Below are 17,674 nucleotides of genomic sequence, written 5' to 3'. Positions count from 1 at the left end.
AATATGACTGTTTTAATACAGTTTACCCACCATCACTATGTTCCAAACATTATGGGTACCCTGAAATGGGGGAACCATGTACAAAAAGTGTAATTTCTATATGGTGTGACTGAAATGTATAGAAATGCCCCCAAATATAAACACATCTGAATTAATTTATAATGTTAAACAGTGAAGCAGGGGGATAAATACAAGAAAAACATGTCTTTGTGCCACTCATTATGAAGGGCACTGTAAATTGACCATTCTCTGTTATCAAATATCGACCAAACTAGTGGAATCCTTTTTACTTTAAACTACAGTACATCAAATTGTGATGCTGTATTTAAGACTAGTTTTTACATCTATAGTAAGTAGAAATATGTTTAAATCTGTTTTAATCCTGCACCTTTTAAGTAATATAAATTTACATACAAGAAATATTTTGGAACTTTTAGAATTTTCATCCTAAGAATTAAAAAGCTGAGTAGTTCAGAGTAAACAATTAAACTCCTGATTTACAACTTTTCATACAAAACGGCAGAAAATCTACTCTGTGAAGTTTTATCTTACTTCTTGTTTAATTTCAGTTTGCCTTTTTCTCGTTTTTACCTCTGATTTTCTTAAAGACACTTTTATACACATCTATTTTATGACTATACATTATGGCAGGGTGCCACTGATACCTAAACCCAAAACACAATCCTGGGTTCAAATCATTGTCTTTTATTCAACAAAATACATTGAATAGGTTATGTTCCTCTTATATAACAGATCATATCACAGCAAATAATTCTCTTGCACCTCCACTCCACAAAATGAACTTCACACTTGTGATCTTATAATAAAACACCATTTAAGTGCAGCTCTGTTACTTCTATTTATTTATTTATTTTTTAAGTTTGCGTACTCTTTGGAGCTTGATGCAGGCCTGAAAAAACAAGCATACAGCATACACAAAAGGTATAAAAAGGGTAAGTTTCTTTCAAACAAAACAGAAAAATTCAAAGCTTACAGTGTTGCTATACATTGGCAAGAGATGGTAAAGCTTTATGGTACAATCTGGATCAGTGCAGGAAAGCATTACAAAACTCCTTTTGTACCCCAAGTACCCCTTGTCATTTTCAAATCTCCTCCTCCTCTTTTATTTTTTATTTCTTACCAGATGCTGTTTAAAATCATCCTGTGATTTGCTGAGGTGGGAAGCAAAACAAGTTTCCATGATTCCATCATTTTGAATAGCCTGCTATTCGGCTTAATTAACTAGTGAGTGTAAAATACTAATACCTAATTATAGGCAAGTATAGCTAGTGCCTATTTCATAGTCAGTTCAGACTCCTGCCTCTTTCAGAAAGTAAAACATGATTAAGCAGAATTAAGCTTAGAATATGAATGACATGGAGATTGAATGGGTTCATTAAATGAACAGTGAGAGTAATCAAAGCATTTATTTCTCAAACAATATTAACCAGAATACAGAAAAAAAACACAAAAATATTCAACAGATTATAAAGAGCAACCCAAAATACTTAACTGAAATACTAAGTAAAAAAGAAAACAGGTTTGACATACAAGAGTAAAACCATTCACCCTGTCATATGATTAATTATCAACAATACCAAATATATTATCCACATACTGTCATTTCCTGCTTCAACTACACGATTTCTAGAATGTCTTAAAGTTCTAGCCAAGTACTAAAATGTTGATTTAATGTCATGAAACTGTAAAAACTACGTGTGTGGATTGAAATTTCACATAAAAACAATCTGATGTGCATTTACTCATTACAACAGGTATATAGGGCCCTTTCATGGAGTGCCAAGTAGCTGCAGATCTTTCTTCAAATCAGTTTCTTCATTTGGGCCTACCCCCTTATTTCTAATGAGCATTTACTGTAAATATTTGACTTGCCCCATGTCTTAGTTTGCATCACTAACAATTGACAATAGTGTGGACAATATTTCTCTGAGAAATTGACAGAGATGCTTAATTTTCATTAAATAAAAAGATAACTAAAATGATGTAGAAATATCAATGTAATCCAAAGCCTTTGTCAAAGTATCTAACTTGCAAAAAAAAAAAATAATAAAAATAAAATAATGTGTTGAAAAAGTCTGTATTTAAGTACATTATCAGTACAGTTTGTATCAAAGGATGCAAACAGAATATTCAGATTCCCAAGATCATTAAAATTAGAATCAGAAACATTTATTGGCTAAGCTTGCAACATAAAAGGAATCTGATTCCGGTTTTGGTGACTTTCCAAGTATAAGCAAGCATAATTGACATACACTCAACTGTCAATCACACACCTGAGATAAAAAAAAAGACACAGAATGTAAATACAGGTAGTCCCCAGGTTACGGACATCCAACCTACGACATACGAACAGGGCCGCAGCTGCGACGCATGCACCTCAGTAATTGCCGCTCCGTCATCTTTGGCCTGGGGACGCTGCAAGCGGTGGCTGGAGGGGGTCGATTTCGCGGCTCGCGCAGTGTAGTGTCCGTCGGGTGGCTCCTGGCGGCAATCGGTTTCACTGCCCGCCCACCACACACGGCTGCCCCGTTCGTTCTAGGTGGGCGGCTGGTAATGCTGCAAGTGGTGACCCTGTTGTGGCTGAACGGTGGCCATTGAGGGTGAATGGGGAAGCGGGGGGTAGCATTGTAGTGTGCCTCGGATGGCTGCGTGTTGAATGGGGGCGGTGGTGCGGCGGACACTGTAGGCAGCATACTGTAGTGGAGGTGACTGTGATGTGGGCTGGTGATGAACCGCCCCTTGCTGCCCCCATTCATTCTCAATAGCAAGCCTGCTTGTATTGTTATGCACATAGCAGAAAGTTGTCTCTTGTCAGTACAGGGTGGTCCAGATCTAATTCTGCAGATCCAGATGGTCTGGATGACTTTGATTTATGCGGGGACGATTCCAGGTCAGCGTGAAGAAGATTCTTCATGTCGTCAGTTCGCACACTTCTCGGTGGTCTGGGATTTTTCGGGTGATTTTCTATGTAATAAGCTGAATAAGTTATAGTGTAATGAAAATTGCATAATTAGATCTGGACCACCCTATACATCAGATATGTTGACGACTGGTGTCTAATCTGCTGTGATAGCGTGTACAGTGCTGTACAGAAGAGCTCATCTTAACCTTTTGTCTTCACCCTTCAAGAATGTCTCTGAAACACAAATCTGATGCAAGTGCTGGTGCTACAGTAAAGAAGAGAAAAACCATCACCATTGAAGATAAAGTAGAAATAATAAAAAGGTCAGAAAGAGGTGAAACTCCATCATTCATTGGCAGAGCACTTGGTTATAATCGGTCAACAATAACATTTAATAAAGTAATGTACCTGTTCTGACTTACATACATATTCAACTTAAGTACAAACCTACAGTCCCTATCTCATACGTAACCCGGGGACTGCCTGTATATACTGTACATGTATACAAAGTATAGAGTGCAACTCAGTGCAAGAAATGCTGAAATAAACACTGAAAAACAAGTATTAACAATATGTAATCAATACTGCAAGACCCTGGTAGGGGGTGTAGTGCCCAGCCTGATTAAGCTGAATTAACCATTTCTGAGCTTGAAGGCCTGTGGGAAAAAAAAACTGTTCTTATATCTGCTTGTTTTGGCATAAATTAATCTGTAAAACATGGGCAATGGAAGAGGTTCAAAAAGATTGCGGCCTGGATGTGAGGGGTCGGTGATGATTTTTCCTGCCCGTTTCATGATTCTAGAAGAGTACAGGTCCTGTAAGGTGGGCAGACTAGCACCAATGATATTTTCGGTGGATGTGACTATTTGTTTTAGGCTATTTTTTGTCATGTTTAGTCACTGATTCAAACAACACTGTTATGGATGTTATGGATAGAACTGAATCAGCATCTCCTGTGGAAGGTTGAACTTCCTCAGTTGTCACAGAAGTACAAAAGTTGTGGTACCTTTTTTATGATGGACCCTACAATAGTCTCCCATTTCAAGTCCCAGAAGATTATGGATCCCAGAAATGTGAAAGTTTTCACAACTGTCACAGCAGTATTAAGTATGGAGAGGGGGAATAATATTATGGGATCTCTCCTAAAGTCCAAGCGTGCAATTGGAATTTTCAGAGCAGCCTACGATACAAAAGTGAGCATGTGCTCAAAGCAGCCAACTTGAAGTAGCTCCATAACAGCAGCATTATCAGTCACGATAGCCGGTTCTTTTTCTTTTATGTCTCACTCATTCAATGCCACTGTCAACAAACATCAGCTCCAGATCCTTGTTTTAAAATTCTTCCTTTATATCTGAGGACTGTCAGGACACATTTTCAAAACTGATTAAAGTGACTGCTGTAAGTGAGCAACTGAAAATATGTGTAACTTGTACGTTGTATCTTTAATTTCAACTAATTCAGGATTAGGGAAAAAATTTGGCTAATAGTTCAGTTGAAGGGTGTCTACATACAGATTCATAACACATGAATAGGTTATTGAATAACATTTATTATTTAAGAAGCAATATTTGATTATTTTATAATATTATTTGCAAGATGATATAGATGTTTTATAAAGTAGATGACATTACATTGTATTAAAACAAGGAGCTGCCCCCAACCCCCCCCCCCCCCCCCCCCCCCCCCCCATTAATATGTGTGGACTCTAATATGACGATACATATGTTAGTTAGTTAAATTCTGGTGAATTCTGAATGAGTGCTGTGAAAGAGGTTTTTTGTAAAAGCAATGATATTTTGTTCCACATCTTCCAAATACTGATGTTAACTGTTCATTACTAATCATGCATTTCTTTTTAAATGTCATTCCATGCTTATGCATATGCAGTTTTTAGACACCCTTCAAATAAAGTGTCACTGAAATTTGTTCCATTATATTAATGTTCTCTATGCATAGTTAAGTAATTTCTAAAAAAGCTACCACTTCAAATATATCAGTGCACGCTAATTCAGTCAAGATAAATTCGATATTGATTCAAATCGGGACATTGTGAATTGGAATTGAATCAAATCAGAACATCAGTGCTGATACCCAGACCTAATAATATATGCTTTCAGTGCATTTATCAAATGTAGTTGTTATACTAAAAAACTCTACTTTGGCTTCTAAAACCCAGTGAATGACACACATTTAGTGTTTGCCGATTTGTTTTTCAGTATGTTGTTATATCAGCTTGCTAAATGCATATCTCTGTAATTATATTCTCATAATGTGCCTTTGCTTTAGAGAAATTTGACTTGTCCTTCAAACCATTATGAGGTGAATGAAACAAATGTCTGACCAATGTAGAAATGTTGAAACACCAGTTAAATAAAACTTTCCTTTAGAATGAACATATGATGCAATTAAATTCATCACTCTGCGGTGGGTTGGCACCCTGCCCGGGATTGGTTCCTGCCTTGTGCCCTGTGTTGGCTGGGATTGGCTCCAGCAGACCCCCGTGACCCTGTGTTTGGATACAGCGGGTTGGAAAATGGATGGATGGATGAAATTCATCACTGTTATACAGTCAAGGTCCCATAGGAGTGTGGTAAATGCAATTGGAATTTTAAATAATGGGCACACAATTCTTAAACGATCTTGCACTGAAATTAAAGGCCTGATCACTAGATTTAAGGTAAACTTTTTTAAATTAAGAGAAAACAAATTATTAGAAAACAACGGGGTCCTTTTGTGTGTTCTTAGCCACTACTACACTTTTTCTGACAGTATAAAAATTAATATACGTACTCAATTCCATGGTAATGGGATGTAGTTGCTTCCTTAAATGAAAGATGTTGCAGCTTCAGTGGTGTCAGATCAAGTAAGGGTTGAAAGGTGTTTTCCCTGGAGTGAAAAAAATAATATTAATTTTACATATTTACAAAATGTTCCTATACATACTGTAAAGATATACAGTAATCCCTCCTCCATCGCGGGGGTTGCGTTCCAGAGCCACCCGCGAAATAAGAAAATCCGCGAAGTAGAAACCATATGTTTATATGGTTATTTTTATATTGTCATGCTTGGGTCACAGATTTGTGCAGAAACACAGGAGGTTGTAGAGAGACAGGAACGTTATTCAAACACTGCAAACAAACATTTGTCTCTTTTTCAAAAGTTTAAACTGTGCTCCATGACAAGACAGAGATGATAGTTCCATCTCACAATTAAAAGAATGCAAACATATCTTCCTCTTCAAAGGAGTGCTTGTCAGGAGCACAGAATGTCACATAGATAGAGAAAAGCAAACAAATCAATAGGGCTGTTTACTTTTAAGTATGCGAAGCACCGCGGCACAAAGCTGTTGAAGGCGGCAGCTCACACCCCCTCCGTCAGGAGCAGACAAAGAGAGAGAGAGACAGAGTTTGTTTTTCAATCAAAAATCAATACGTGCCCTTCGAGCTTTTAAGTATGCGAAGTACCGTGCACCATGTCGTTTCAGGAAGCAGCTGCACAAAAGATAGCAACGTGAAGATAATCTTTCATCATTTTTAGACGAGCGTCCGTATCGTCTAGGTGTGCGAACAGCCCCCCTGCTCACACCCCCTACGTCAGGATCACAGATAGTCAGCGCAAGAGAGAGAGAAAAGTAAGTTGGGTAGCTTCTCAGCCATCTGCCACTAGCGTCCCTTGTATGAAATCAACTGGGCAAACCAACTGAGGAAGCATGTACCAGAAATTAAAAGACCCATTGTCCGCAGAAATCCGCGAACCAGCAAAAAAATCCGCGATATATATTTAAATATGCTTACATATAAAATCCGCGATGGAGTGAAGCCGCGAAAGGCGAAGCGCGATATAGCGAGGGATCACTGTATTAAGTAGAAGAGATGGTGATTTGCATGAATGCAGTCTGCTTTAACATTACATCACGTTATATTATTCCTTCTCTGTCAGATCGATGTCATTGTTTCATAGTGTTTCTAAAACATTCAACCTTTTGCAGGATGTGTGCTGATCTCTAACTAAATGCCATTTTTTGGCAGCTCCTCAAGAGTTATGACAGTTCATGAGCTTTAAATCCTGGTGAACATGACAGTAACTTCTGAAATTAGGAAAACAGATAAAATGCTTATACTGCTACTCTTAAGAGCAGTACCAAATTGTCATCACAAATTATCATTTTGAGACAGTTGATACATTTTCCTACTCTGAGACTCTTGATAAATATGGGCACAGACCTCAGTTTGTTGCAGGACTTGAAAACAGCTGTTCACTCATGGTCCCCATGCAACTAGAGTGTGTGAGCAATTCTGCAAAGAAGCAGAACGTGGGGAAAAATTGCAGTGTACACATATGCAAAGCTGATAGAGCTATCTATCATGACACTGCCAGATCTAAACAGCAGCATGTTGATTTTCTTGTGTGTTAAAACGACTTTAGCTACAGGTAGAGGTCCCATTTTACTTTATGGTGCCAAGCAGAGTTGTGTTGTGCTGCAGCAGTTTAATAGCCAGTGAAAGCGCTGTGAAGAAGCTGCCTGTTATTAAAGTCCTGCCTTTGTCCAGTCTGATAGCCGTCAAGGGAAATCGTATCTTTGATTGCCGGTACAACAAATAGTTCTGAGCAGGCATCACCCATAGCGCTGCTCTTGTGAAAAGAATGGAGATAAATGCCATAAACTCAGAGAAGGAGAAGCAAGTTCGTTGTACCACGTGAATTTCACTGAGAGAATAAAACTGAATATTAAAAAAAACAAGCACTGACTTTTACAAGTAGCCAAAATTTACACCGGGTGTTACAGACTTAAATCAAACGTTATGTTATTATATTATAGTAATAATATAATAAAATAATAATATCTCTTAATGACTCAGGTGCCGCCGCGAGTGGCAGCCTTTCCAGCAGCTCCGTGTACGACTTTATCTTTCTACCTTTTTATCTATTCTGTGAATTTCCCCTTGGGATTAATAAAGTATCTATCTACCTATATATCTATCTATCTAATAATAATAGTAATAATAATAATAATAGCAGCTCACTACTCAAAATGTGGAGCGCCCAGTCTGGAACCTGGGACCTTTGGGTTATAAGGCAGTGGTTCTTACCTCTGCACCATTCAAGAACACATATAAACTCCCTGTCAATTGACATTTGAGCTTGGGTTTTTAACTCATTGACAGCAACATGTAAATCAAATGTTTTTTTTTTTCTTTGGTTATATTCTTGAATAAAAGCGCACATGTTTATTTGATATTTGGACTAAAGTCTTCACACATTATACACTTCACATCATTATTAGTATAACATGGAAAAGGTTTCTGCTTTAGGTATGTGTTCAGCATTTCTTGCCTTGCATTTCCTTTCATCCTACACTTACCCAGATCTTTGTAGACATGGAACACACATGAAATGCATGTATTCCAAATAATGATATACTGTATTATTTACCCAATACAACTCCAGGAATCTCACACGCAGATAAGGAGTCTTGGCTTGAGCTGGGAGAACTTTTTGTCTGAGCTGAGCTTCATCAAGGTGGGGGATGGGACAGCAGGCTGCTTGTGCTGATCGATGCATATACAAAACAAAAGACGCTGATGGAGAGGTGCAAAGGGATTTAAGGTGGGCTTGGATTATGAGTTTTTTTTGTAGGCTTCAGGAATTCCAGTGTTAAAACTGCCATGTTCTGTCTGTCACCTCAGTTCTGTTTTCGACTAAGATCTGTAAAGACCATTGCTTAAATCTTTGCCTTTTTTACAGCCAATACTCAAATATATGTGGTGGCTGTACCAGTCGCGAACTTTACCCCAGGGGTCAGTACTATATACAGTCCAAAGGCAGAGTGCAAAGTGGGCTAACAAAATACAGCTGTGCTGGAAGGGGGAAGTGTACAAGGCTAGTTATGGTCTATTGGGGGAGAAGACGTCCCACCAGAACCCCACAAAGGCAAAGTCCTTTGAGAAAGTGAGGGAGCCCTGGGCCATCAGGCAAGGAAACTGTTGTGATGGAAGTTTGACCCCTAATGGCCAACTCACTCTCAGGCATTCAGCCTATGGGGCAAAATCAGGTGCTGGCTAAGGCCAGATCTAAACAATGCCCGACAGGTAGTGGAACACTTTGCCTCTTTTTTTTCTGTTAAACTCATTGCTCGAATATCTCACCCAGCTGGCCTGGGGACAACCTTTTAAAAATATGATTACCCTCATAGGAGTCATCAAAAGACATTGGGCGGCTACAAACTTTGGGGGAACCAAACAGTCTCTGTAAGGAACCAAACCAGTTTGTGTCCCTACTCGAGCCCAGTTGTCATCACTGGGAGAGAACACCGAAGCCCCTGAATACACAGCTGCTTCTTCTTTAGCTCGGTGACAAGGGGGGCAGTGGAGAAACAAGAGGGGAAGGGTGGTGTGCTCTGGTTAACACTAGAATTACCAGAGCCTACGAAAAAACTCGTAAATCCGTCCCACCTTAAATCGCGTCTTAAATCCGTTTGCACCTCTCCGCCAGAGGCCTTTGTCATCTAAATGTGCTGATAAAGCTACTAGCAGCCAGCTATTCCATCCCCCCACCGACTTAGAATGAACTTCTCTCCTAGCTCAAGCCTTGCCTTGATTTGATTACCTGGGATTGAAGTGGAGTTTTACAGTGGAAATAATTCTAGCGTTATTTGGAATACACGCATTTCATGTGTGTTCCATTTCTATAGTTGGCTGTGCAAACACATTTTTAAAACAGAAACGTTTTTCATATTCTAATAGTAAATGACAAAATGTAGGCATAAACTATATAACGTATGAAGCCTGAAGTCCATATATCAAAGAAACACTTTCACAAAAGGTACAAATAAAAGAACACGTGCGCCTTCATTCAAAAAAAAAAAAAAAAAAAAAAAAGCCGCGTTAGCATGCCACATTGACACTCTTACTACAACCGCCGCAGTGGCGTAGTGTTATCAGCGCCTGACTGGGAGTCAGAGGGTGGCGAGTTCGATTCCGCACGGCTCCACTTCGAGAAATTAACTGCTCTTATTCTTACAATTTTAGAATAACAATATAAATTTGATTTCAGTCTGTAACAGGCGGTGTAACTTATGATACTGGTAAAGGTTAGCTTTTTTTTTTTTTTATTCACTTTTCATTCTCGCAGTCACATTCAGAATCAATCCATACAACCCCATCTGACACAGCTGGTTTCACATAAATAAAAGTGCACTTTTATTCAAGACTATAACCGAAGAATAAAGAAAGCAAGTTACAGTTGGTGGTTGATACGACAGCTTGCGTGGTGCAATGTTAAGAACTGCTGATTTCCGATCCGTGCTATATAAAATCATCACATTCAAACAGTAACAGTTCCCACACACCCAAGGTCCGCCATTCCTACATTTACAACATGTGTACTTGTTGCAGTGTACACACCTCTCTGTGCTATGGTTCCTATTACAGTGAATGAGCACCTGACACTGTACTTTCTTCCCTGGGGGAAGCTGAGGTCTTAGAACGGAAGTTTGTTGACGCTGTATCATCTTTTCTTTTTCCATCGCCTTTTCCTGTAAGAAGCGACGACGAAGTTCCTCTGCAAGGTGAGCCATGAACACTCTTCTTTCCTCAGCGGACCCCGTGCATGCCTTATACAGTACGTGTGCGTTCATCGCTGCTAGGTCAAGGATGTTGTACAACACAGCAACCGGCCACCTGCGTGTTCCTGTGCGCACTGAACAAGCACGCGCCTCCTGGTTCATGATGTCAACGCCACGCTGGGGAAAAAAGAAAGACAAATATATGTGACATTTTGAAGAAATCATTTTATCACCAGAAGAGCACCAGAATACTTCGTCACACTAATATTTTTTTCATCAGCATACCTTCATGTGGTTGTAGTCTGTGACCGTGTTTGTTTGTTTTTTTTTATTTTGCCCAATCTCCACATCATGGTGCATTGTGCTGAGAATGCAGACAGACTTCATCTTTTTGGGCACATACACTGTCAGCATGGCACTGGGAGATCTAAACACCAGCGTGGAGAATTGTTCATGTACTGAACTGACTTTAGCTGCAGGTGGAAGTTCCCGTCGCACTTTATTCATGGTGCCAAGCAGAGTTGTATTGCGGTGCAGCAGTCTATTAGCCAGCGAAAGTGACGTGAAGAAGTTGTCTGTTGTTCTGCCTTTTTGGATTGCGGCAGATTTGGAGACAAAGTACATGTGCAATGCCACTCCTTATTTAGGAAAAGATCCCAGTCGTCCCACGGGAGAAAGACTTTCCGAGTCTGTGGTCATAAAGCTTATGGAGCCATTTCTGGACAAAGGCAGAACCGTAACAACAGACAACTTCTTCACGTCACTTTCGCTGGCTAATAGACTGCTGCACCGCAATACAACTCTGCTTGGCACCATGAATAAAGTGCGACGGGAACTTCCACCTGCAGCTAAAGTCAGTTCAGTACATGAACAATTCTCCACGCTGGTGTTTAGATCTCCCAGTGCCATGCTGACAGTGTATGTGCCCAAAAAGATGAAGTCTGTCTGCATTCTCGGCACAATGCACCATGATGTGGAGATTGGGCAAGATAAAAAAAAAAAAAACAAACACGGTCACAGACTACAACCACATGAAGGTATGCTAATGAAAAAAATATTAGTGTGACGAAGTATTCTGGTGCTCTTCTGGTAATAAAATGATTTCTTCAAAATGTCACATATATTTGTCTTTCTTTTTTCCCCAGCGTGGCGTTGACATCATGGACCAGAAGGCGCGTGCTTGTTCAGTGCGCACAGGAACACGCAGGTGGCCGGTTGCTGTGTTGTACAACATCCTTGACCTAGCAGCGATGAACGCACACGTACTGTATAAGGCATGCACGGGGTCCGCTGAGGAAAGAAGAGTGTTCATGGCTCACCTTGCAGAGGAACTTCGTCGTCGCTTCTTACAGGAAAAGGCGATGGAAAAAGAAAAGATGATACAGCGTCAACAAACTTCCGTTCTAAGACCTCAGCTTCCCCCAGGGAAGAAAGTACAATGTCAGGTGCTCATTCACTGTAATAGGAACCATAGCACAGAGAGGTGTGTACACTGCAACAAGTACACATGTTGTACATGTAGGAATGGCGGACCTTGGGTGTGTGGGAACTGTTAATATTTGAATGTGATGATTTTATATAGCACGGATCGGAAATCAGCAGTTCTTAACATTGCACCACGCAAGCTGTCGTATCAACCACCAACTGTAACTTGCTTTCTTTATTCTTCGGTTATAGTCTTGAATAAAAGTGCACTTTTATTTATGTGAAACCAGCTGTGTCAGATGGGGTTGTATGGATTGATTCTGAATGTGACTGCGAGAATGAAAAGTGAATTAAAAAAAAAAAAAAGCTAACCTTTACCAGTATCATAAGTTACACCGCCTGTTACAGACTGAAATCAAATTTATATTGTTATTCTAAAATTGTAAGAATAAGAGCAGTTAATTTCTCGAAGTGGAGCCGTGCGGAATCGAACTCGCCACCCTCTGACTCCCAGTCAGGCGCTGATAACACTACGCCACTGCGGCGGTTGTAGTAAGAGTGTCAATGTGGCATGCTAACGCGGCTTTTTTTTTTTTTTTTTTTTTGAATGAAGGCGCACGTGTTCTTTTATTTGTACCTTTTGTGAAAGTGTTTCTTTGATATATGGACTTCAGGCTTCATACGTTATATAGTTTATGCCTACATTTTGTCATTTACTATTAGAATATGAAAAACGTTTCTGTTTTAAAAATGTGTTTGCACAGCCAACTATAGAAATGGAACACACATGAAATGCGTGTATTCCAAATAACGCTAGAATTATTTCCACTGTAAAACTCCACTTCAATCCCAGGTAATCAAATCAAGGCAAGGCTTGAGCTAGGAGAGAAGTTCATTCTAAGTCGGTGGGGGGATGGAATAGCTGGCTGCTAGTAGCTTTATCAGCACATTTAGATGACAAAGGCCTCTGGCGGAGAGGTGCAAACGGATTTAAGACGCGATTTAAGGTGGGACGGATTTACGAGTTTTTTCGTAGGCTCTGGTAATTCTAGTGTTAAACCTCTATCATTCCTTCGTACAGGAGTAGTAATCTTGAATGGGTATAAGGTATTGGCCCTGATGGATTCCAGAAGCAACATATCCATTGTTGCTCATCGCTTCCTGTTGTTGTGACAATGGCTAAAAGTTAAGACCAATCTGACCTACATTCATAGAGATACCAGTCAGTACAGGTCCGCCTCTTGCTTCTTTAGTTACAAGGGATCACTGAAGAAATTAACTGTAGCGGTCCTCTGAAACTGGTGAAATTGGTCTGACCACTCCTAAATAAAAATTGGGCCTAGTAATGGATGAAGAAAATACGTCCCAAGCTACCTGCACGCCGTTTACAGAGCCGGCTAGAGAGGAGATGGGGCCCCTCAGAGTGACTGCACTTTCAATTTAAGCAGACTCTGGCTTACTTTAAAAGGGAACAATGGAATGATGATTCCTTTAAATTTGCAAAAAATGCAGTTGTTCTGGTTAATGGCCACCGCTCTCAGCATCCTATGCCACAGGGCCCTCACCTTTTTTTAAATAATGACCTTCTGCATCGGAGAGCAGAGCACGAGGGGGAGGTACGGTCGCTGTTGTCCATAAAAATTATGAACAGAATTGGTGGAAAAAGGCAGCCCTGGCGGAGTCCAACTCTCACCGGAAACAGGTTCGACTTACTGCCGGCAATGCGGACCAAGCTCTGACACCGGTTGTACAAGGACCGAACAGCCCTTATCAGGGGGTCCGGTACCCCATATTCCTGGAGCACCCCCCATAGGATTCCCCGAGGGACACAGTTGAACGCCTTTTCCAAGTCCACAAAACACATGTAGACTGGTTGAGCAAACTCCCATGCACCCTCCAGGACCCTGCTAAGGGTGTAGAGCTGGTCCACTGTTCCGCGACCAGGACGACAGCCACACTGTTCCTCCTGAATCCGAGGTTCGACTATCTGATGGACCCTCCTCTCCAGGACCCCCGAACAGACTTTTCCAGGGAGGCTGAGGAGTGTGATCCCTCTGTAGTTGGAACACACCCCCCGGTCTGCCAATCCAGAGGCACTGTCCCTGATGTCCATGCGATGTTGCAGAGGCGTGTCAACCAAGATAGTCCTACAACATCCAGAACCTTGAGGAACTCCGGGCGTATCTCATCCACTCCCGGGGCCCTGCCACCAAGGACCTTTTTGACCACCTCGGTGACCTCAGTCCCAGAGATGGGGGAGCCCAACTCCAAGTCCCCAGGCTTTGCTTCCTCATTGGAAGGTATGTTAGTGGGATTGAGGAGGTCTCCGAAGTACTCCCCCCACCGACCCAAGTCAGGTCAGCAGCGCACCATCCCCACCATATACAGTGTTGACACTGCACTGCTTCCCCCTCCTGAGATGCAGGATGGTGGACCAGAAACTCCTCGAAGCCATCTGAAAGTTGTTCTCCATGGCCTCCACAAACTCCTCCCATGCCTGAGTTTTTGCCTCAGCAACCACCGAAACTACATTCCGCTTGGCCTGCCGGTACCTATTAGCTGCCTCCAGAGTCCCACAGGACAAAAGGGTCCTGTAGGACTCCTCCTTCAGCTTGACAGCACCCGTCACCGCCGGTGTCCACCAACGGGATCGCGGATTGCCGCCACAACAGGCACTGACCACCTTACGGCCACAGCTCCAGTCAGCCGCCTCAACAATAGAGGCACGGAACATGGCCCATTCGGACTCAATGTCTCCCACCTCCCTTGTGACATGGTCGAAGTTCTGCCAGAGGTGGGAGTTGAAGCTACTTCTGACAGGGGACTCTGCCAGGCGTTCCCAGCAGACCCTCACAACACGTTTGAGCGTACCAGGCCTGACCGGCATCCTCCACCACCATCGAAGCCAACACACAACCAGGTGGTGATCAGTTGACAGCTCCGCCCCTCTCTTCACCCGAGTGTCCAAGATATGTGGCTGCAAGTCTGACGACATGACCACAAAGTTGATCATCGAACTGAGGCCTAGGGTGTCCTGGTGCCAAGTGCACATATGAACACCCCTATGCTTGAATATGGTGTTCGTTATGGACAATCCATGACGAGCACAGAAGTCCAATAACAAAACACAGCTCGGGTTCAGATCAGGGGGGCCATTCCTCCCAATCACGTGTCTCACTGTCATTGCCCATGTGAGCACTGAAGTCTCCCAGCAGTACAAGGGAGTCCCCAGAAGGTATGCCCTCTAGCACCTCCTCCAGGGACTCCAAAAAGGGTGGGTACTCCAAACTGCTGTTCGGTGCATACGCACACACAATAGTTAGGACCCGTCCCCCCACCCGAAGGCAGAGGGAGGCTACCCTCTCTCAATGTACAGGCTCCAAGTCGGGGGGCAATAAGTATGCCCACACCTGCTCGGTGCCTCTCACCGGGGGCAACTCCAGAGTGGTAGGGAGTCCAGCTCCTGTGAAGGAGATTGGTTGCAGAGTCCAAGCTGTGCGTCAAGGTGAGCCCGACTATATCTAGCCGGAACCTCTTGACCTCACACACTAGCTCAGGCTCCTTCCCCTTCAGAGAGGTGACATTCCACGTCCTAAGAGCCAGCTTCTGTATCCGAGGATCAGACCGCCAGGGTCCCCACCTTCGGCCACCACCCAACTCACACTGCACCCGACCTCCTTGGCCCCTCCCATAGGTGGTGAGCCCATAGGAAGGCGATTACATAGCTGAGGTAATCTCTTGGGCCATGAGTTCACCTTGGTTATGGGTCATGAACCTTTACAGTGGATGGCCTTACACAAGAAATCGAACCGACATGTCACAAGGTGGTATTTAGATCTACAGCTGTACAAGTTTTCGCTCATTCATTGGCGGGGCTATTTCCACGCCAACATCGATAATCTTTCTTGGATTCACGACCTTTCGATCAGGAACACCTGACCAATGGGTCTGGGCTGAGGTGGGGGCTGTGTCATACACATGCGGATGTGAGGCAGCTAAAGGGCTCAAAAGAAGGTAATTCCATGCCGGACTGGGGGGTGGCAGAGTATAGTGATCCTTTCTCTTTTTCTTCTGCAGACCAGCCATGGGAAATTCCGCCTAGCCCCGATGACATCACTTCTGGTTCCTGCCCAGATGACGTCATTACCCCCATCCAGCATTTCATAATTATTTTAATGTTCCCTTGTTTTCATTTTTTTAAGATTAAAACAAAGACAAATCAAGCTATGCGTAACCAATATTTCAATTCAAACTATCTAGAGCAAGTTGGGAAGAAAATAACAACAAAAAAATCAAGTGCAATCATGTCTTGTGAATATTTTCTCAACTGACAAATGTTTTTAAGGTCAGGTTTGTAGTTAACTTTCTTCATCTTGTAAAGCATTTTGAGCTACATAATTTGTATGAACATGTACTATATAAATAAATGTTGTTGTTGTTAAGGTAAGGTTACTGTAACTAGTCTAGTGCTCTAATTGGTTTTAAAGTGTCTTACTTTTAAGGTCTTGATTTGGTTAATTTTTGTAACCTAGTCTTGAAGCACTTGTTTCGTAACAGACCACTAAGTGATGTTGACTCAATTATGTTCACATCATTCTAAAAAAAAAAAAAAAAAAAAAAAAAAGCATCTGCTAAATGAATAAATGTAAATGTACTAATTTATTATTGATTTTTGAAATTCACGCAGTGAAAACTGCAAATATGTGAATGGACATCTAATTGCTAGGCAGATTAGGTGTGAAGGGCACACATGAATTCAAATTTACAGCATGCTGTGTTTTTTTTGTCTTTCTTGATACAAACATGCTAAATGTAAAACAATACACCTCTGGAAGTTTAATGGGTGTTATGGTAGAATTGTTAAGTTGAAATATTGAAATAAAGTTCAAGTGGGATTCTGTTTAAAAAAAAAAAAAAAAAAAAAAGATACTGCGACTTATTACTACCATATTTTAATAAACTGCTCAACTGCATTGAATGAATGTCTTTTGAATATAGATAGATAGATAGATAGATAGATAGATAGATAGATAGATAGATAGATAGATAGATAGATAGATACTTTATTAATCCCAAATATGCAGCTGCATTTAGCTCTGTTAGTTTTTCATGTATTTGTAGCTACAATTTTAAAAGTGCTTTGTATCAGATAAGATTAGAGCTGGATGGTATCACATTTTTATTTTCACAAATAATGATATAATAGGAATAATTCAATTCAACATAGAAAAATAATGTTACCATCAAAACATAGTCTGAATAAGATGTATTTACATCCAAAATAAAAGCAAATCAGAAAAATTAAACATTTCAGACTTGTACATTACTAATTATTTAAAAGTACAGTATTTGTTTACATGCTATTATGCATTATATTTGAAATAAAAAGGTATTTACCCTTTATGTATTTCAAGTGGCTGCAGTTCAACCATTGGAAGTCCTTCAGGTGTAAAGTACTTCAGTAGTTCTTTTGCATCCAGTTGAATAGAAAACACTCGATGACTATTCCTAGGTCCTAATATAGATTCTGTAGATCTGGTCAATATGGTGCTCATTCTGGTTCGGGGGAGCAGAAAAAATTAAGTGTACTTATACTCTGTTGTGAATGGAATCTGAGTGAATAATTCAACAACAATTTCCTTCTCATTACAGCTCAAAATCATACAATAATGCCACAATGGATTTTAAAAGACCCTATTTTTGATAGCCCCCCAGCCTTGAATCCCTAAGAAGACAAAAAAGCTCATAAAAAAAAGACCCTT

At 41.1% G+C, this 17,674-nt stretch overlaps 1 protein-coding gene across 1 annotated transcript in view; it reads right to left on the bottom strand.

The window, feature by feature from the left end:
- Positions 1–17,674, bottom strand: part of mtbp (MDM2 binding protein) — a 134,296-nt gene that overhangs the window by 13,427 nt on the left and 103,195 nt on the right. Inside the window, exons 16-17 of the mRNA XM_028817753.2 lie at positions 17,310–17,468; positions 5,714–5,809 (exon numbers count right to left, since the gene is read on the bottom strand). Of these exons, the coding sequence (XP_028673586.1) occupies positions 5,714–5,809; positions 17,310–17,468 (255 nt within the window). The remainder of the gene's footprint in view (positions 1–5,713; positions 5,810–17,309; positions 17,469–17,674) is intronic.

This window comes from Erpetoichthys calabaricus, chromosome 13 (assembly GCF_900747795.2).
Source record: "Erpetoichthys calabaricus chromosome 13, fErpCal1.3, whole genome shotgun sequence".
NCBI classification, from domain to species: Eukaryota; Metazoa; Chordata; class Cladistia; order Polypteriformes; family Polypteridae; genus Erpetoichthys; species Erpetoichthys calabaricus.
This window is presented reverse-complemented; position numbering and strand designations above follow the sequence as displayed.